Below are 19,511 nucleotides of genomic sequence, written 5' to 3' on the forward strand. Positions count from 1 at the left end.
AGGTAAACCGGGAGGGAGCTAAGCACAGAGCGCACCAACTCCCTGCGCCCAGCAACATTTAGGAGGCGCCCTTGCCAGCCAACCACCCTCCCTTTAGCTCTATCTTGGATGTACCGCAGGTGCACCATTCTTAACCTTCGAGTGTGAGAGGTAGTCCTAGGTATCCGTAGATACGGCAGAGGCCATGTTTAGTTCACCTCAAAATTCAAATTTTGGCACTATGCAAAAAGAAGATTCCTCATCACATTAAACTTACGGTACATGCATGGAGTACTAAATATTGACGAAATCAAAAACTAATTGCACTATTTGGTTGTACTTTGCGAGACGAACGTTTTGAGCCTAATTAGTCAACGATTGGACAATTATTACCAAATAAAAACAAAATGCTACTGTAGTTACTGTAGCACTTATAGCTAATCATGGACTAATTAGTCTTAAAACATTCGTCTCACGATTTCCAACCAAACTGTGCAATTAGTTTTTTTTCGTCTATATTTAATACTTCATGCATATACCATAAGATTCGATATAACAGTTTGAGTTGAAAATTTTTTGGAACTAAACCAGGCCTCAGTGTTTGCACTTTGCACTTGCAGTGACCGATTCATTTGCATTTAATTTGCGCATGAATTCCACCACCTGCAGACTGCAGCGCCCATCAAAACATATAAGCGTGTGTTTAGTTTGACCTCAAAATCCCAAAAGTACTATAGTACCTATCACATCGAATGTTTACGGCCCATGCATAAAGTATTAAATGTAGACGAAAAAAAACTAATTGTACAGTTTGGTGAGAAATTACGAGACGAACGTTTTGAGCCTAATTAGTCTATGTTTGAACACTAATTATCAAATAAAAACGAAAGTATCATAGTAACCCAAAATTCCAATTTCATGAAACTAAACACGCCCTAAGGATGAACTTGTCATCGGTGCCGCGAGTTGGGCCTTGGGCAAGGCGCTGGCGTCTGCCAAGGACACTTCGGCAGAGACGTGGGCGGCCAGCATAAGGGGATTGGCGACAACTTTGACGCTCTCGAGATTAGCTGCTGCACGCGCAGTGGATTCTTGATAGCCCGCATGTTAAGCAGACCCGCAGCCCGCAGCACACAGAGTTGCTGGTGAAGCTGCGTCAGGTGGCGTACGACGCCGACGACGTGCTCGACGAGCTGTAGTACTACCGCATCCAGGATGATCTTGACAATGCCATCGGTAAAAGCCTCACATGCTGCTCTTTCCCGTCTGCTGCTGCTGATCCCCGTCACCGTACCCGCGTGTTGGAGGATCCCAATACGCCAGCAAATGGGCGGCGATTTTTCTCATGTGCCTGGCCATCCAGGGCACAACAGAGAAAACATGATGTGCAAACACAAAAATTGAAGTTTGATAGGGTGGACATGTCTACAAAAATGAGAAACATTGTAGATAAGCTCAAGCCCCTATGTGCTAAGGTCACCACTATTCTTGATACAGAACTTTTGGGTTCTGCCAAACAGATTACCCATTGGAATGCTAGGAATCGGCCAGTTGTCAACGCTGAAACCATAGAGCAAAAAATATTTGGGAGGAATGACGAGAGAATAAGTATTTTTGATAGGGTAGCGCGGGTGCCCGGACGTCCGATGGATACCAATCCATCGGACGGTGCTGTGGACGCAAGGACGCTGGGCCCTTCGTACCGCGCCTCGCCCTCCCGCACGGGATCATGCCCGCCCGCACGGAACAGAACAGAGATCGGAACCGCCCTTCCTCCGCTCCCCACGCACGGAACCCGCCCACCCCCCGTGCACGGAACGGATCGAATAGAACGGGTTTCCCATTCGCCCCCAACCTCGCCCCGCCCCCAACGCACTCCCATCAGAAAATTGTTTGCAACATCAAACAAAAGCAATGCGAGAACAAGAGCGACTACAACAACACAATAAAGCTACTGCAATACGAGATGCAACATCAGAAAAAAAAATACTAATGCAACAAAGAAAAATTACTTGTTGCAACAGCAAACCAAAGCTACTGCAACAACAGAAACAAAAGCGTAATGCGAGATGCAACATCAGAAAAAAAGACTAATGCAACAAAGAAAAATTACTTGTTGCAACAGCAAACAAAAGCTACTACAACAACAGAAAATAAAAGCGCAGTGCGAGATGCAACATCAGGAAAAAAAAGAACAATACAACAAAGAAAAAAACTTATTGCAACAGCGAAACAACACTACTGCAACAACATAAATAAAAACGCAATGCGAGATGCAACGTCAGAAAAAAAAGACTAATGCAACAAAGAAATATTGCTGGTTGCAAAAAGGCTCAATCCGAGATGCAACATCAGAAAAAAACTAATGCAACAAAGAAATATTGCTTGTTGCAACAACAAAGCAAGCCTGCTGCAACAGAGCTCACTGGAACCATAGCCACCGCCGCGTCCCTCAGATCCAGATCCAGAGGAGGAGGAGAGCTCAAATCCAGATGAGGAGGAAGGAGAGAGGAGGAGGAGGAGGGCTCAGATCCAGAGAATGACCCACCAACCTCGCGCAGAAGCCGTCGCCCTCCTCTCCGGTTGCATGGAGGTCGCGGAGCGAGGGAGGGAGGGGCGGCTCACCGGAAGCTGCCGTCGCCGCCCTCCTCTCCGGTGGCATGGAGGTCATGGAGGGAGGGAGGGAGGGAGGGACGGAGGAAGGGAGGGAGGGGCGGCTTGCCGGAAGCCGCCGCCATCGCGGCATGGAGGTCGCGGAGGGAGGGAGGGGCGACGGCGTGCAAGCAGAGCAAGAGAGTGGAGGAGCCGGGAGGAGGAGAGGGCGAGAAGAGCGAGAGAAGTGAAGCGCGCGGACACGGGATGGGGATGGGGAGGGCGTCGAGTAGGCGGATAAGACGAGGCGCCAGTCGAATCTTTTTCTGACGCGCGTTCGAAACATCGGACGTTCGAGTAGGAGCATTACCGTTTTTGATAACATTATCCGTGGTGAATATTCTACAAATCAACTTACAGTGCTTCCAGTTGTCGGGCCGGGGGTATTGGAAAGGCAACTTTGATAAAACACATATACGAAGAAGTGAAGAGCCATTTCCATGTTTCAATTTGGATATGCGTCTCCGTCAATTTCAATGCAGATAGGTTGGCAGAAGAAATTGTGAAAAAAATCCCTAGAGTTAATGGTGAAAGAGAAACTGCTAGTGACCAAGAGGTGATCGCACAACGATTAAAAGCCAAACGGTTTTTGCTAGTGTTGGATGATGTGTGGACATGTAAGGAGGATGAGTGGCTAAAACCACTAGCACCATTTAGAAAAGTTGTGGGGATAGGTAATATGATTATAGTCACAACTCGAATTCCAAGTGTGGCAAATATGGTCATGACAGTTGGTTTTCCAATTCATTTGGAATGTTTAGATCCAAAAGATTTTATGGATTTCTTCGAAGCATGTGTGTTCGGTCCTTGTAGCAGAAGGTCGTTTGATGATCATCCCGAATTACGTGATGTTGGGTATGACATAATGAAAAAATTGAAGGGTTTTCCTCTTGCAGCAAAAACCGTAGGTAGATTACTAGGAAACCAACCTACTCTGGACCATTGGGTAAGTGTGCTAGAAAGCAGAGAATGGGAACAAACTTCTGGCGACCATGACATTATGCCAGCGCTAAAGCTTTCCTATGATTATCTTGCTTTCCACCTGCAACAAATGTTTTTCCTACCTTGCTATGTTTCCTGAAGATTATCAATTTGTCCGTGAGGAGTTAATTTATTTGTGGATGGGACTAGATATTTTAAATTCTCATGATGAAAACAAACGAGCTGAGGATATTGGGCAATCCTATTAGATTGACTTGGTTGATCATGGATTTTCGAAAGAGTATAAAAATGATTATGGCTATTCTTATTATGTTGTCCATTACCTCATACATGAGTTGGCAATGAAGGTTCAATCAAAGGAATGTATCAGAATATATAGTTCCAACATTATGTCCACCAAAATTCCTCCATCTGTTCGCCTCTTATCTATCATTGTTGATGTTCCAACATTCTTGTTCCAGATGATGCAATGCACCCTGGCATTTTTGAGGTAGGAAAATTAAAATCATTACAAGAGTTGAAAAGATTTGTGGTCAAGAATGAAAGGTATGGTTTTGAATTAGCACAGTTAGGAGAACTGGTAGAGCTTGGCGGATCATTGCAGATTAGTAATCTTGAAAGGGTTGAAGAAAAGGAAGAAGCTGGTGAGGCAAAACTAAGTCAGACAAAATACTTGCGCAAGTTAATAATGGATTGGGATAGTAATCGATCTAACAAGGATTCTACTAAAGAAGACCAAGTTCTTGAAGGCCTTCTGCCAAGTAGCAATCTTCGTGAGCTATGCATTAGTGGGCATGGAGGCACTGATTGCCCTTCATGGTTGGGTGCAAATATCTCTAATAGACATTTGGAACTTCTTCAGCTACATGACGTGTCTTGGGAAAACCTTCCACCTCTAGGAGAGTTGTGTTTGGTTGACGAAAACGGTGGAGAGTGCAAGAGCTATGCACAAGGACACAGCTTCAAATATCTGAGAAGGTTAGAAATAGTTAAGATACCAAAATTTAAAAGATGGGTTGCAAATTACCCTCCTGAATTGTCCTTTCACTTGGAAGTACTCATCATTAAGGGTTGCCAACAACTTATTGAGTTGCCATTCCCACATCTTACTGAATGTGACCACATGACTTGGTTTCCTAGACTACAAGAGCTTGAGATTGTGGATTGTCCAAAACTTTCATCACTGCCTCGTATTCCTTGGACTCCTTCTGTATGCTCCGCTAAGATTGACAGGTAGATTCAAGTTTTGAGCAGCTGCTTTATAGAAAACACGGTTCTGAATGTTGCTTGGAAATCAAGGGAAAAGATACTTCAGATACAGCCTTCTGGATGGTGTTGGCGTTTGATAATCTGACAGAAGTACAAGTGTTAGAGTTGAATAGATGCCCTCCTCTGTCAATGGATCACCTCCTGATGCTATCTTCTCTTCAGACCCTCAAGGTACATGATTCAAGCAATGCATTTTGGTTGGCCGAAGCTGATGGTGGTGTCAGATATGAAATCTTCCGAATCCACCACCTCACCATTCAGCAGTGTGGTGCTAGTGGGGAGCAATTGACGCATCTGTTGTCTTGTGTGCCATGGCTCCACAGTCTCAACATGGGGGAGTGTGAAAAGTTAACAGGGCTAGGTGTTGTGGAGCAGCAGAAGGAGACGGAAGCACCCGCACAACCGCCGTCAGATTCAATCGAAGAACTGGAGGACACCCAAATTGGAATGCACCAGCAGCAGCAGCAGCACGATGCAGGAGCAGAGGAGGAAATACTAGCACCACCACAAGGGCTACTACTGCTGCCTCCACAACTAGAGAGTTTGAGCATCTCCAACTGCCCAAATCTGGTGCTCTGTCCCGTTTCACTCGACGCACGACCAGTAACCGGTGGAGGTGGAGGAGGAGGAGGAGGAGGAGGAGGGCTCCAAGGTCTGAGTTCCCTCCGATCATTGAAGATACAGAATTGCCCCAGGTTCCTCTCCTCCTCTTCTTCGTGTTTCCCCTTCCCAACCTCCCTGGAAGAAGTCTCCCTTCAAGGCGCAGTGGGCACGGCGACGCTGTTGCCTCTCTCAAACCTCACCACTCTCACAGATTTATCCATAAAGGAAAGTGGGGATTTAAGAGGCGAGGGACTGTGGCCTCTCCTCACCCAAGGTCTCATCAGATCAACCGTCCGCAAAACCCCCAACTTCTTTGCTGGTTTCGAGCGTCCACTGCTGCCGCATGAACAAGAGTTTCCATCCTCTTCCTCCAAACCGCAGGAGATTTGGACAGATGACGTCGCGGGAGTCCTTGCTGTGCCCATCTGTACCTTGCTCTCTTCCTCGCTCACCAGATTATATTTTTCGGGGGACAAAGAGGTGGAGCGCTTCGAAAAGGAGCAAGAGGAGGCCCTTCTACATCTCACCTCTCTCAAGGAGATCAGATTTTGGTTCTGTGATCAGCTGCAGTGCCTCCCTGCAGGGCTTCAGGGACTACCCAACCTCAAGAGATTAAACATCTGGGATTGTGCAGCCATCCAGTCGCTGCCCAAGGATGGCCTCCCAAGTTCACTGCAAGAGTTGGTGATAGACAACTGTCCAGCCATACGGTCTCTGCCCAAGGACTTTCTCCCAAGTTCACTACAAGAGTTGATGATAAGCAACTGTCCATCCATCAAGTCTCTACCCAAGGATTGTGTCCCAAGTTCACTGCAAAAATTAGTGATCAAAGGATGCCCAGCCATTCGATCACTGCCCAAGGTGAATGACCTTCCAACTTCACTGCAAGAATTGAATGTGCGGGGTAGCCAAAGCAAGAAGCTAAGAAGGCAGTGCCGCAAATTGATTGGAATTATTCCGGTTGTCTACGCCTGACTAAGCCAAGGTAACACAAAGGTGGAAGTACTTCCTACCCACCAATTTCCCTTGCTTTCGTTAAACCCATAAAAGTCATTCTCCTATCGTTATTTGACTACAATTTCATGGTTTCCTTCCAAATAACCCTCTTGTTTTCACCTACTATGCAGGCCGCTTGTTCAAATTGTACATTCTTCTAACCTCTGGATTCTCATTATATCTATGCATGATCCTGAGCTATCAAGCATTAAAATTTCAGGATGTGTCTAACACCCTCACCCTGTACATAAAAATGGTTAGTATCCTATATGCCAAATACCCTTTAGTCCCATAGAATATTTACAGTTTGATCCACCTTTTGTTAATCTACTGCCTGTTGCTTTTGTTATTTGGATGCCTTTTGTTTATAATCATCATATAGTTCGAAGCATCTGTATTATAGTTGAGAAAACTATCAATAGAGAGAATTTTCTCACTCACAGAATACTGAAGTGTGAGTTTAGCTGTTTTAGAATGCCTCACAGCTTGCAAAATATGCTCCATCTAATTTCAAGTTGTCTTGGGGCACTGCTACAGAAATAAGTACTTGTTAGTTTATTTGTTTATTCTCGATTTATTTATTTGTTTTGCCAGTTTACAAGAATAGTACTTCTTAGATTGTAGAACTTTGTTTGACTACTTGCCTTTTGCATCCTTATGTTTTTTTAACTACGAGAGTACTTATTACTTCTGAACTCTGATGTCCTAACTTTGTTGCGCAATATTGAGCTGATTTAGGCCCTGTTTGGTTGAGCTGTGGCTGTGGGAAAAAGCTGCTGTGGGCTGTGAGCTGTGGAAAAGCTGCTGTGGGCTGTGAGCTGTAGAAAAGCTGAAAGCTGTTTGGTTAAACAAGTATAAAATATACCTTTTATCTTTATCTCTCTTGAAACAACTATGGAAGAGCTTTTTATTCCACCAATTTCGAAAAGCAGAAAGCCAAAAGCCAAAAGCAGGGTCAACCCAGCTTTCAAAAATGAACTACGGAAAAGCAGCTGCTTCTGAAAAAGCACCCTCCAAAAAAAGCCAAAAGCCCAACCAAACAGGGCCTTATTGTACCATCACAATAATTTACTGTTTGCTTTGTTGTATTCCAAGTAAGCGTAACTATTGGTTTGATGAACTTCATGTTCGTATGTATTCTCACTTTCTCAGTATCTGTAGGATTCCTATTCTGACTACGCAACAACTAACAAGTGAATGGTGCTAACCTCAAATACTATCATACTGCCACTACCTTTTGTAGATCATCTCCATTGGATCCTCCTAACTAATATATATAATAGAACACCTCTGAGAACAGATTATAGTAGTGCAAGGTAATTGCTCTTTGTTCTTTCCTAACCACGTGAGCGTTAAGCCATTTTTACAGATATTATGTGTCTATGTTCTACAAATGCTCCTTGACACGAACCCTGCTTATTTTAATCTGCAGTTCACAAGGTTCATCAAGTCTTTGAGCTGTACATCATATAATCTTTGTTGGATCTTTCTGAAACACAATGTTGCCAAAGGTAATTATACTATAGTTGCTAGTTTTTAATGTTACCCATGGGGAAAAAATGGTGAGGCTGGAATTGTTTGTGCTATTTTGGGGCTATTCAGAATTAAGATTGTTGTGTGCCCAACTGCCCATGTTTGAGGCTTTAGAAATGATGTAGCAAAAGAAGATGTTGAACTGAGTTTTTCTTATGGAAAAACCGAATGTTTCCATCCGTTTTAAAGAAAATCATTGTTTCATACTTCTATAAATCTACAGCAACAATAACAAGGATAAATATGCACTATGTCCTGGTAGCAGATTCTAACTAGGAATGCATTGTATAGTCCTGATCAGCCAACTAAAGATCAGAAAGTAACATCTATGTTGCTCAACTGCACATGTGCAAATACGGTTATCTTGTGATATAACTATAAGTGCTTGGTTGCTACATAAGTTATTATTTACATCAGTTTTGTAGAGCATATCCTTTGAAGGTTGAACCCCAATGTGGCCATGGAACATATATGTAGGCAAAAGTTGTGGTAATGATGACAATATTCTGCTACTGCAACAGCCAAAAAAGATTATTGTTAAGTAAACGCACCTTTGTCTGCTAAGTCCTCAAGTATTAAGTTTTCAACTACATGTTGCATATTTTTTCCTAAGCATGGTGTCAACAGACCTAATGTTCTGGACTCTTGCCTACAGCCTTGTATATGGATGATCTGTAGTAAACTAAGAACACCTCAAAGTTCAGCTTGTTGAGCTCATGGGGCCTTCATATGAAAAAACGAATTTGGTAAGTCCTTCGAGTATACTAAATTTCTTTAGTTCCTTCTTTTTTTGTTATGAATTACTCTGAAATGTTTACTTTGATGAAGTAGTGAACACTTAAATCTTTATTGATATTTTTGCCACAAGATGTAATGAGGCTGGCAGAATTGTGCAGTGTTTCGGATTCTGAAAACATGCTAAATCAGTTCAAAATGTTGAGACACAATCAAATTATAAATGTTTTCATGTCAGGCCATCTCAAATGATGCAGATATCAGTCAACTCATGCTGTTGCTTAGTAAATTACTGAGCTGCCCTGAACTGTCCATGATAATAGCATGCGTCACTTCAGTATTTTGTAATTGTGTGTAATTTGTTCCCATTAGTAAATTTGGCTATCCTGGTAAAATAAAACCACCTCAAAGTGCAGCTTGTGGAGCTGGTGTGCATTTTCTATAGGTTCAGCTTGTGGAGCCTTCATATGAAAAAACGAGTCTTGTAACTCACTCGAGTATACTAAGTTGTGCTTTGCTTCTTTTTTTATGGATTACTCTGAAATGTCTACTTTGATGAAGTGGTGTAAACTTACATCTTTTATTAATATTTTTGCCACTGGATATAATGAGGAAGGTACTGGAAGGAATGTGCAGTGTTCGATATTCTCAGATCATGTTAGATCAATTCCACTTCCAGATGTTGAGACACAATCGAATTATAAATGTTTTCATGTCAGGCCATCTCAAATGATGCAGATATCAGTCAGCTTACACCGCTGCTCAGTGAGTTGCTGAGCTGCTCTGAACTGTGCATGATAATACTAGCATGCATCACTTCAGTATTTTGTAATTGTGTGTAATTTTTCCCTTAGTAAATCTGGTTATCTTAGTGAAATAAATGAAATACATGGTTTTAAGATTATAATGATGATGCATATATGTCATATGTGCACACCACATGCATACACACCAAACACTTGACTGTGCCTTTGGTCTTGGACATGATTTGCACTTGCACATAATGAACTATTACTCTGTTAATTGGGCTACCAATAAGTAAGATTTTGAACTGACTGGAACTCTTCTGTGCACAAATAATTTAAAACCTGATTATTAAGTTATAATAAAACCTATTTCCTTACACATTGTTTGACCTTTTGAAAATGCAATGGAAATTTCCTTCACAAGTCTGTTCCCTTCTTTCTTCAGTGCAGGGACCACTGATCGAAAAGATAAATAAGAATATTTTCTAAGATAGCCATTCTCAGACACCTAAGGTAGCATTACTGAAAGTTAGATAACATAGCCTTGTCTCCTCAATTGTGTTTTTACATGTTAAGCTTTCCATGTCACAGGAGTGCAATTTCTTTTTATGATAAACCAGATGCTGTATGCTGCTGGGTGAACTATGCAGTGCAAGCTTTCCTAACTGTTGCTAGTGACAATAGTAAGAGCTTCATCATTGCCAATCTTCGAAATTCAGTTACAAATAATATAGACCGCCAAGGTGAAATTTTTCCTAATGTTCATATAGCTTTCTAGATCAAGCATGGATGGCAGCAGTGTGGGCTAGTTCAAGGAGGTTTCTGGCACTTCAGCAGTCAACATGAAACTACTACTCTATTCACCGAAGCAACTTCAGATATTCCTACTCGGGTCCTACTGGTTCTGTGATCTGCCTGTTCATTGGCAGGTCCGTCCAGTGCCGTCTTAAGCAGCTGTGAACCAAGTGCTCCTTCACAATGCACTCATCTAGTTCAACAGAATAGCTGCGTGAAATCAATGGTGCTCACACTTGTAAGCACTCATCCTAACTTGCATATGAGGTGAGTGTACACTTTTTTCTCAAGGCCTTTCGTGATGTCTTATAAATGCCGTGTTTTTTCTGGGGAAAGATATTGATCAAGCTTTTTTTTTCCTCGCTGATCTTTTTGGCAGGAATTATGTTCCAAATCTTGCCAAGATTACAGTTATCTTCAGAATCAATCGTTACTGTACATCATTTGGCTTGATGTTGAGCAAGGTTTGCAGCCTCGTCAGGTTCTTGCCAACGCAAGGATGGCAGGACGAAGCTATGTTGAAGCTTCAGGCAAACTCGCTGTGGGCATTGGCCCTGTTTACTATTTTAGCGAAAGAACAACATTTTTCTCTCACAACAAATCAGCGAACGATACTTTCAGCCATGACTTTTCAGCAAAGCGAACAGGGCCATTATTGTACTTGTGGCCATCGGCCATCCTCAAAAACTCGGAGCATGGATGGCAGCAGTGCTATTAGCTGGGTTATTTTTAGTATTACCTCCGTCCTGAAAAGAATGCAACTATGGATTACGTGGCACAAAAATTAATTCACCTTTGACCAAGTTTTTAGTGAATAATATTCGTAGTTATGTCTTTAAATTAATTTATTATAAAAATACATTTCGTAATTAATCGGATGGTATTTGTTTGGTATCATAAACATGGATAATTTTTTATCTATAATTAGTCAAACTTAAGATACTAAAACGTGACACTGGCCCCGTTCGGCTTGCTGAATCTTAGCTGAAACTGGATGAAAAACATTGTTCTGGCTGAATTGTTATGAAAGAAAAATACTGTTCCGGCTGAAAAAATAAGCCGAATATAAGGTAAGCCGAACAGAACCACTATGCTAGAATTGCATTTTTTTTGGGACAGAAGTAGTAATACTTATGGTTGTGCACTGATACGTTATCGAGTGTATTTTGGCAATCGTTCTGAAAATGGAAAGACCACCGTTTATGATGATTTTGGCAAAAAGAAGGCAACAAACTGTTTTAACGATATTTTTTTACAGTACATTTTAACAATTAACCAACAGTTGAAATATATCATCCAAGCAAATTACACATGTCGGATATCTATTAAAATTGCTGGGTTAGTTTTGACAATTTTTTGCCCACCTCTTTGCTAATAAGACTGGATACGGTGTTTAAAATTTCGAACAATAATATTTTCAAAATATTTTGTCAACTGTTTTAGAAACTTTATTAAGTGCATATATAAAAGAAAATAAAAGGGTCTTCCCACGATAACAAAAAGACAAACAGTAAAGAAAAAAAAAAGATGAGGAGTACATGGGCGCACGCACCTAATCGGCCGTCCACGGAGAAAGGAGGCCTTCTGCTCTAACCCAAACCGTCAAGTCGTCTTGTGGGCCCAGGCTTCGCAGGAGCTCGCCGCCGGCGATGGCAGCTTCGGTTCCCTCCTCCGCTCGCTCTCTGCTGCAGCCGCCGAACCCAACCTCCTCAAATCAGTAACCGCATCTCCCTTCCATCCCTTCTACACATCTCCGGATGTACACGTGCATTCTTAGGTTTGTTGGTTCGTGCGCCATTATTGTCTGCGTGCGTGAAGGTGAGGACGGTGTGCGAGACGATCAGACGAAAAAAAAAGCTTTGTTAAAAGAAAAAAAAAAGTCTAGTACATGGGCCGGACGCAGCTAATAGGCCGTCCACAGAGAAAGGAGGCCTTCTTCTCTAACCCCAACGACAAGACGCAACACAACGGCGACGGCCATGGCTTCGCCGGAGCTCGCCGCCGGCGACGGCAGCTACGACTTCCACCTCCGCTCGCTCTCCGCGGCCTCACGGGACTCCGCTGCTGCCGCCGACCCCGCCTCCGACCCCAACCTCCTCCAATCTGTAACCGCATCTCCCTTCGATCCCTTCTCCCCCATGTCCGGTTTCTTGGATGTCCACGAGGATTCTTAGGTGTGTTGTTTCGTGTGCACCATTTTTTGTCCGCGCGAAGGTGAGGAGGGTGTGCGAGATGTGCCGAACGGCGAAGGAGGCGAAGGACGAGATGGTGGCGCGGGCGTTCCCGGTGATGAGCAAGCTATTTCAGCGATGCGCCGCCGCTCCGACGCAGGCCGTGGCCTCCACCGGCGTGCTGCTTCTAGTAAGCCGACTTTTTCTCAGTCTCGCGCTGCGGAGATGTTATCCTTAACGTTTTGATGGATAAAGGCTCGGATATCTGAAAATAGTGTCCTTTAGCGTAAAATGTGCTTCTCCATTTTCAATTTTTCCAAAACTCGACGCGACTATGTCTAGTCTTTGTGGGAGAGACTTTAATCTAGTGTTACCTGTATGATTATAATGCCCTTACTCCCTGATTCACCGAACAATGGATTACTTGCATAGCTGTTGGTGGCAAATTACTTTTACTCTTTCCTTCTTGTTGATTTGTTGTAAAGAGTTTGCCAAACTTATAACACGAGTAATTTAGTGTTCTGTATTTTTTTTTCACTATCAGACCATTCTGCGATTCTTCTTGGATTTTGGGGAGGCGGTCTTGCACGATGCTGATGGTAGCTTGAAAACCTTCTTCCGCTCTTGCTTAAGTAGGTAATGTTGTTTTCTATATTTGTCTCTTGATCTGTATACCATCGTTCGATTGCTACCACAAGCATATAAGATACTCAACTTTTTTTTCTTGTAAATAGGGAGTTTGCAGATCCTATTGTTGCAGAGCGCACGGTTGAATTCCTTGTAACAAACAAGACAAAGATCCTTAGCTCCTTTCCCAATTTGATTCCACAGGTGCCAACACTTCAAATATTTACTTACTTGAAACTGGCAAATTCCACATGTAGCTCCTATTATTCATGTTGTTGCAGATCATTGCTTCGAAAGATATAAATCCAGCTTCCTTGTTTGTTTTAGAGCTTATTTATCATTTTTATGAGAATGGCGGGGGAGGCCCCTACATGTATTTCTTCATAACATAAGAAAAGAAATATTTACGATACAGGAGGCCGTAGGCCAAAAAGATAGAGAAAAAACAGAAAACCCCATATTTGTATGATAAGCTACTCAACCAATCTTTTGTAAGATTCTTTATAGAATATCTCTCTCTTCTCTTCCAATTTTCCAAATTCGACTTAATCATGTTAGCACATGCCAATGCTTATGTATTCTTGTTTATACACAGTTCTATCCTTTGCTGTTAAAGCTTATTGCATCAAATGGTGAGAGGTATGTGCTCTTATTGTCATGAACTTCACATAGTTCTATCATCCATATTTCCTTTAAATGACTTGGTACTGGTAGCATAAATATTCCATAGCAATCCTGTTGAATGACCTAATTTGTTTGCTAACCTTCTAGACTGGAGAATAAGTTTTCGGAAGTACTTCCGTTAATGATGTCAGCAGGATCTTTTCTTCCTCTCTTCCTATCCCTTATGGATTTGCCAAGTAAGCCTGTTGATATTTTCCCTTCAGGACTTATTCATTTTTATATAACCCAAACAATTTTTACTGCTAATTAGCTGATGAGTTAGGTGCACTATGGCATTATTAAATTATTGTTTCTTCTTTCATGTGATGTGCATTCCTTACGATATGTGAGATTTCTGTAATGTATAGCATACATAACTGACCTAGTCCCTGCTGCCCTTGATTTTTTATCCTGTACAGCCTTGATTGTTTATCCTGTACAGTTACTCACTTTTTATTTGTGAACATGGAGTAGACAGTTGCCACACTATTCAGATTCTTTTGGTAAAGAACTCTTCATTTTGAGTTCCAATACTGCACATAATATGAACCAATTGTGATTGATATTAATTGGAGACTACCAGATTTTATGGCTTGATTTAGATAAGTGTCTTTTGTCTTAATGTATTTAACATTCAACCATGCATTATTGGTTTTTGTTCAACTATAATGTATTGATTTCTACAACTTTGTTCCTCATCACTCTGAATTTTATCTAGTGTTGGTGGTGGCATTGGAAAAGGTGGAAAGAAGTTCTGGAACTCTTATTGGCAGTAGTATAGCTACAATCCAGAAGAGCGCTGCTCCTGAGGTAATCTTCAAAATGAATTGGCCTAGAAGCTATGAGTGAATTATCTAGTCCAAAACTGGAGCATTATCCTTTTGGGAAAATTGGTTGTGTAGCATCCAAAGATCGCGATCTCCGTAAAATACCACTAAAAGATTGAACCGTGAATTGAGAGTAGCATTCTGTTAAAATGAAGTCACGGGAGTGACGGAAGCCTCCGTCACGCCCATACGCGATGTTGTCGCGGATGCTCGCCGCGAACAGGAACGGCTCCTGCGGCACCTCGCCACCACGTGCAGCGTCCGGAGGTTGTGCTTGCGCACGTCCTTTCCAGATAGGACTATAGGAGCACGCGCCAGGATGTGGGCTCGTAGAACCGCTGCACCAGCGCTAGCAGGTTCCAGCGGCTAGAAGCACGCGTCCTTGCTGAGTTGAAGCACACGTCCAGCAGCAGGTTCCGGCGGCCAGAAGCAGTGCATCGCCTTCGCCACCGCCGGACCATGGCCCTGTCGGCGGCTTGGACGAGACTGACGAGGCGCCGAGGATGACGCAGCTGCCGAGGGTGGAGCCGAAGTCGGCCTTCCACTTTAGGAGCACGCCATCGTCAGTGCCAGCTCGATGTGGAGGCGTCGCAGCTGAGCGGAGCACCTCGGAGCGCGGGCAGTGGCTCGGAGCGTCAGGAGACGCCCGCCACGGCGGGGGACAGGATCTGGCCGAGCGCGTGGCGATGCCGCCGACCAGGACACGCGCGATGTGCACGAACGCGCCGCGCCCGCAGCTAGCGCTTGGTGCGGCGGGGAGCCCGGTACAGCGGAGGAGGAGGAGGGCGGCAGGTCGTCGGGATGACACAGTCGACGCGGACGAAGACGGAGTCGACGAGCAGCACGAGCGTGTGGAAGCGGCGCGAGACGAGGGCGCAGCTGCCGAGCGCCTTGATGTCGCCGATGCGGTTGAGGACATCCCGCTGCAGGGGCCCTCCTCCATCCCACGCAGGTTACAGGCACACAGATCGGGATCGGGGAGAGGCGTCGGCGCGGGGCAGGACCGGGCGGGGCGAGAGCTGGGACGGCAAGGACGTGCACAAGCACAGGCGCTGCGGCAAGTGGTGCCGGTGGTGCCGCAGGAGCCGTTCCTGTTCGTGGCGAGCGTCCACGAGAACAACCCGTAAGGGCGTGACGGAGGCTACTTTCAGTTTTGTCGCTTTATTTTAACGGAATGCTATTTTCAGTTCACGGTTCAATTTTTTTGTGGTATTTTACAAGGACGCAAACTTTCGATGGTATTTTACGGAGATTGTGATCTTTCGATGCTACACAACCAATTTTCCCTATCCTTTTCTATGGTACAGATGCTTCTTGCACTGATGGACGAGGCATATACTGGTTCTGCAATTGAAGAACCTAGTGGTAATTCAGGCTCTGATGATAGTGGTCCCCTAGACCTTGCTGACCCAATGTTCTTAGACCTTCTAAAAGATGAGAATGATGGCATTGCTGTAAGTAGTTTCTCCTATACAATAGTGTATATCCCCTCTGAATTTTTAGTTCTAGTGATATCTTCTTCTGTTTTCCCCTTCAGGCAAAACATTGGATATCCCCTACGATATCTTCAACATTACAAGCAGCATTTAACAGCCCACAGTCGGATAGATTGAAACAGTCACTGGAAATGGCACCTCGCTTTCTTACTTTGTATTTCGCAACAGCGTTGCGGGATGTTAATGACTGTAGGTTGCATATCTTTTTTATTATTATTTTTGCTACACATGCTAAGCGACCAACATATTGTTGATTTGACGATCTATGTTTGTTGGTTCAGCACTGTTGTGTGCTCTTATTCCAGTAGTTATGTCAAGATATGCTGCAATGTTCCCAGACAAGGTTTTCTCTTTCAAGGTAGGCAAACTTAATTTATTCTAAATTTCCTTGTCTACTACTGATCCTTTTAAAGGTTTTGGAACCAAGGATATATTACTATATCTCTATTGCTTAGTCTTACATAACCGATTAATTGCATAGTTCAACAATTTATAAGCAATTGATAAACAACTTCTCAAGCTGAATTGAAGGATTCAACCATATATGTTGAACTATTGGAGCTGTAGTTTTTACTAAGCTTAATAATTCTGAAAGCCACCCTAGACGATGCTTTGAATAACTAACCGATGGAGCAGCGATACTACTTTATGTCAGAATACATTGAATGGAAAAAAAATGAAAGAAGTGCAAACTTAAATTTTTACCATAGTCCTTTACCTCAAATGATGGTATGCCATATGGCTTGTCTGCTATAGACTTGGTTATTTGCCTAACATATCCTGTGTAAGTGTTGGCCCGATTGGATCTCAGATTCAGATCAGATGGCAGCTTGCCCCTTGGCCGCTTGGATTGAATGGAAATGCAATGGCTTGTTTTTTACAATGACACTCCCTTGCCCTTTATAGACAAAGGGGACTCTCACTTGCTACAGCATATTCTAACCACTAAAGTGGATGCTGAGCATATTTATAACACTAGGCTTGGAAGCCAATGAAAGTAAAAGTGCAGGAAAAGTAAGATACATGTGCTTTAGCACTAGGCTTAACTATCAGTAAGTTCAGCTTCCAATGGCATATTATAGGTTCCATGATATTATATATTGTTGCAGGTGAGGAAAAGGCTTTCAGACTTCATTTTGGCTGCATTCCAGCGGTCTCCCGACATCATTGCAGTACTGAAGGTAATGTGTGTAAATATTTAGTGATTTATTTCAAAACTCTGAACTAAAAGCCCATGTCATTGTCTTGTAGCACTTTGCAGCGACAAGGAAAAAGTTCTTTGAAAGTTTCCTTTATATATAGGATTTTATAAATAGTTCTGCATGATCATTTTGAACCATTCTGCAGAAACCTATTACTGACAGACTTGGTGAGGCTCATGATAATCCTGCTAAGGCAAGTATATCTTTCAAGTTCGTACTTCTATTTTTCGAGTTCATATTGCCACTGAAATTGCTATATCATCACCTGCTCTTCTTATCCTTCTGCTGATTATCTTAAATGGCTAATTATCTTTCTCATTGCAACTGAAAGTTACTGATGGACTGTGGCCAGTGCAGACAGAGTTAGCATTGCACTTGTGCTGGGCCATTGGTGAGCATGGAGCTGGAGGGATAGATCGCAAAGATGTAGCTCGTGAGCTATTTGAAAATTTGGAATTATTATTGTATGAAAACCTGGCAACTAGGTGAGGCCTTAGTCTACTATGTCTTCTGTCTGGATTTCCATTGCATTACACATAATTGACTTCTTTCATATATTTGTTGTCAAGCCGTGTGGTATTAAACCAGGAGCCAGGATCTGATTCCATGGGTGCATCATCTAGAAAGTCATCCCAAGCCAGGCTTCTCTGCTTTGTGGTGACTGCCATTGCAAAACTAGCAACATGCCATAGTGAGTTGCTTCCGAGAGCACGGGTGTCATTGGGCAAGGTACTGACTCTTGATCCTTGCTGTGTAAGATAAATGATCAGTGCATCCATCACAGAGCATCTTAGGTGGTGTTTAAATCCAGGGGCTAAAGTTTAGAGGTGTCACATCGGGTGTCACATGGGGGTGTCACGTGGGAGTGTTCGGATAGTAATAATAAAACAAATTACACAAGTCCTCAGTAATTCACGAGACAAATTTTTTAAGCCTAATTAATCCGTCGTTAACATATGTTTACTGTAGCACCACATTGTCAAATCATGGACTAATTAGGCTTAAAAATTCGTCTCGCAAAGTAGTCGCAATCGGTGCAATTAGTTATTTTTTAAAATCTATATTTAATACTCCATGCATGTGTCCAAATATACGATGTGATAGGGACTAAACTTTAGGGGAGGAACTAAACAAGCACTTAATTGCTTCATTCCCTGCAGGTCGCTCGTTCCCCAACCTCAGACAGGAGAGTCTGCCAACGGGCCTGTGACTATTTAGGGCTCATGAATGAACCAGCCATCTGTTTATCTGTACTGGGACCGTCCACTGCCCAAGGAAATGGTCCTGGTATTGTGAATTGGAGTGAAGGAGGAACAAAGATGGTAGCTCACGTTCCTTTTTACCTTTTAGCTGAGCAAAAAGGTAAAAATTCTGCAAGCACTTCTTTTTTGTTAAATGTAGAATAAGCATCCTTTCTTGTTCTTTAAGAGAACTATAAATGCTTACAATCTGAGCACAGCGATATGAAACTTGTGCATTTTAACTGAGGTGCTAAAACTGAAGTGTCATAGCAGGGAAGACACTGTCTAAACAAACTTGCTGTTTGCTTATGTAAAATATTTTCATGTTATGCTTTTCGTAATATTATCTTATAGAGAAAATGCCAAAGTTACACCTGAACTCAACATGTATTGCAGGTCCACCGTTTCATGATTTTTCATTTACCGACCTCCTCCCAACAGAATGAAGAAAATATCTTCACGAGTGCATCGGTTGAGGCATGATTTCTCTAGCGATGCCATGTGCATATATAGCGACCTTATTTTGTGATCATAGCATGCTGAAGATCCAAGTTCCTTTTCAAGAAAAAGGGCTGGTCTGAACATCCAATTTTGTTTCTCTAGCAGAATGCTTGTAAGAGTCTTGTACTTCACATGGTTGACTATTTCAGAGCACTCAGATGCACTCGAGTTTGTACATGGAATGAATGATATTGCATCTTCTGAGACGAGGATCAGAGTAGTGTCATAAATATACATCTCAGACTTTGTAAGTGCGTCTTAAGGAGCTGTTTTGTATGAAATACATGCTCAGATATGATACCTGGTGACGAAATCTCGGACATTGAAACGGCATGGCCAAGGAATGCAGCCATCTTACCCAGGATGTATATAGCTTACTCTGACGAGAAACTAAAGGTCGAAAGCAGCAATATTATTGAGAGTGGCATTCCATGGCCATAACTAAATTAATTGAGAACTTAAAGCTGCAAGATAGCAACGAAGACATTCAACAACAGTGCAAGTATGCAACCACGTTACACAGGCACGTTTGG

The 19,511-nt window shown here is 42.9% G+C and overlaps 1 protein-coding gene and 3 pseudogenes across 1 annotated transcript; 3 read left to right on the forward strand and 1 right to left on the reverse strand.

The window, feature by feature from the left end:
• The first annotated feature begins 2,723 nt into the window (after nucleotides 1–2,723).
• Nucleotides 2,724–4,037, forward strand: LOC136492378 (putative disease resistance protein RGA4; annotated as a pseudogene).
• Nucleotides 3,916–11,082, forward strand: LOC136491498 (putative disease resistance protein At3g14460; annotated as a pseudogene).
• Nucleotides 11,083–12,114: 1,032 nt separating this feature from the next.
• LOC136491500 (uncharacterized) lies at nucleotides 12,115–19,293 on the forward strand. The gene is made up of 16 exons (XM_066487828.1): nucleotides 12,115–12,355; nucleotides 12,465–12,611; nucleotides 12,966–13,057; nucleotides 13,156–13,252; nucleotides 13,644–13,687; nucleotides 13,820–13,908; nucleotides 14,430–14,521; nucleotides 15,846–15,992; nucleotides 16,076–16,223; nucleotides 16,316–16,392; nucleotides 17,144–17,215; nucleotides 17,382–17,429; nucleotides 17,594–17,721; nucleotides 17,806–17,965; nucleotides 18,397–18,598; nucleotides 18,874–19,293. Exons 1-16 carry the CDS (start codon nucleotides 12,230–12,232, stop codon nucleotides 18,921–18,923), a joined length of 1,719 nt encoding a protein of 572 aa, XP_066343925.1. The 5' UTR covers nucleotides 12,115–12,229; the 3' UTR covers nucleotides 18,924–19,293.
• On the reverse strand, nucleotides 14,528–15,485 carry LOC136493844 (F-box protein At5g46170-like; annotated as a pseudogene).
• Nucleotides 19,294–19,511: the final 218 nt, after the last annotated feature.

Source organism: Miscanthus floridulus, chromosome 11, assembly GCF_019320115.1.
Source record: "Miscanthus floridulus cultivar M001 chromosome 11, ASM1932011v1, whole genome shotgun sequence".
Classification (NCBI taxonomy): Eukaryota; Viridiplantae; Streptophyta; class Magnoliopsida; order Poales; family Poaceae; genus Miscanthus; species Miscanthus floridulus.

Coding starts and splice junctions, on each gene's coding strand:
- LOC136491500 (XM_066487828.1), top strand. CDS start 12,230: ATGGCTTCGCCGGAGCTCGCCGCCGGCGACGGCAGCTACGACTTCCAC. Junction 13,909..14,429: donor ATCCCTTATGGATTTGCCAA/GTAAGCCTGTTG, acceptor AATTTTATCTAG/TGTTGGTGGTGGCATTGGAA. Junction 17,966..18,396: donor CACGGGTGTCATTGGGCAAG/GTACTGACTCTT, acceptor CATTCCCTGCAG/GTCGCTCGTTCCCCAACCTC.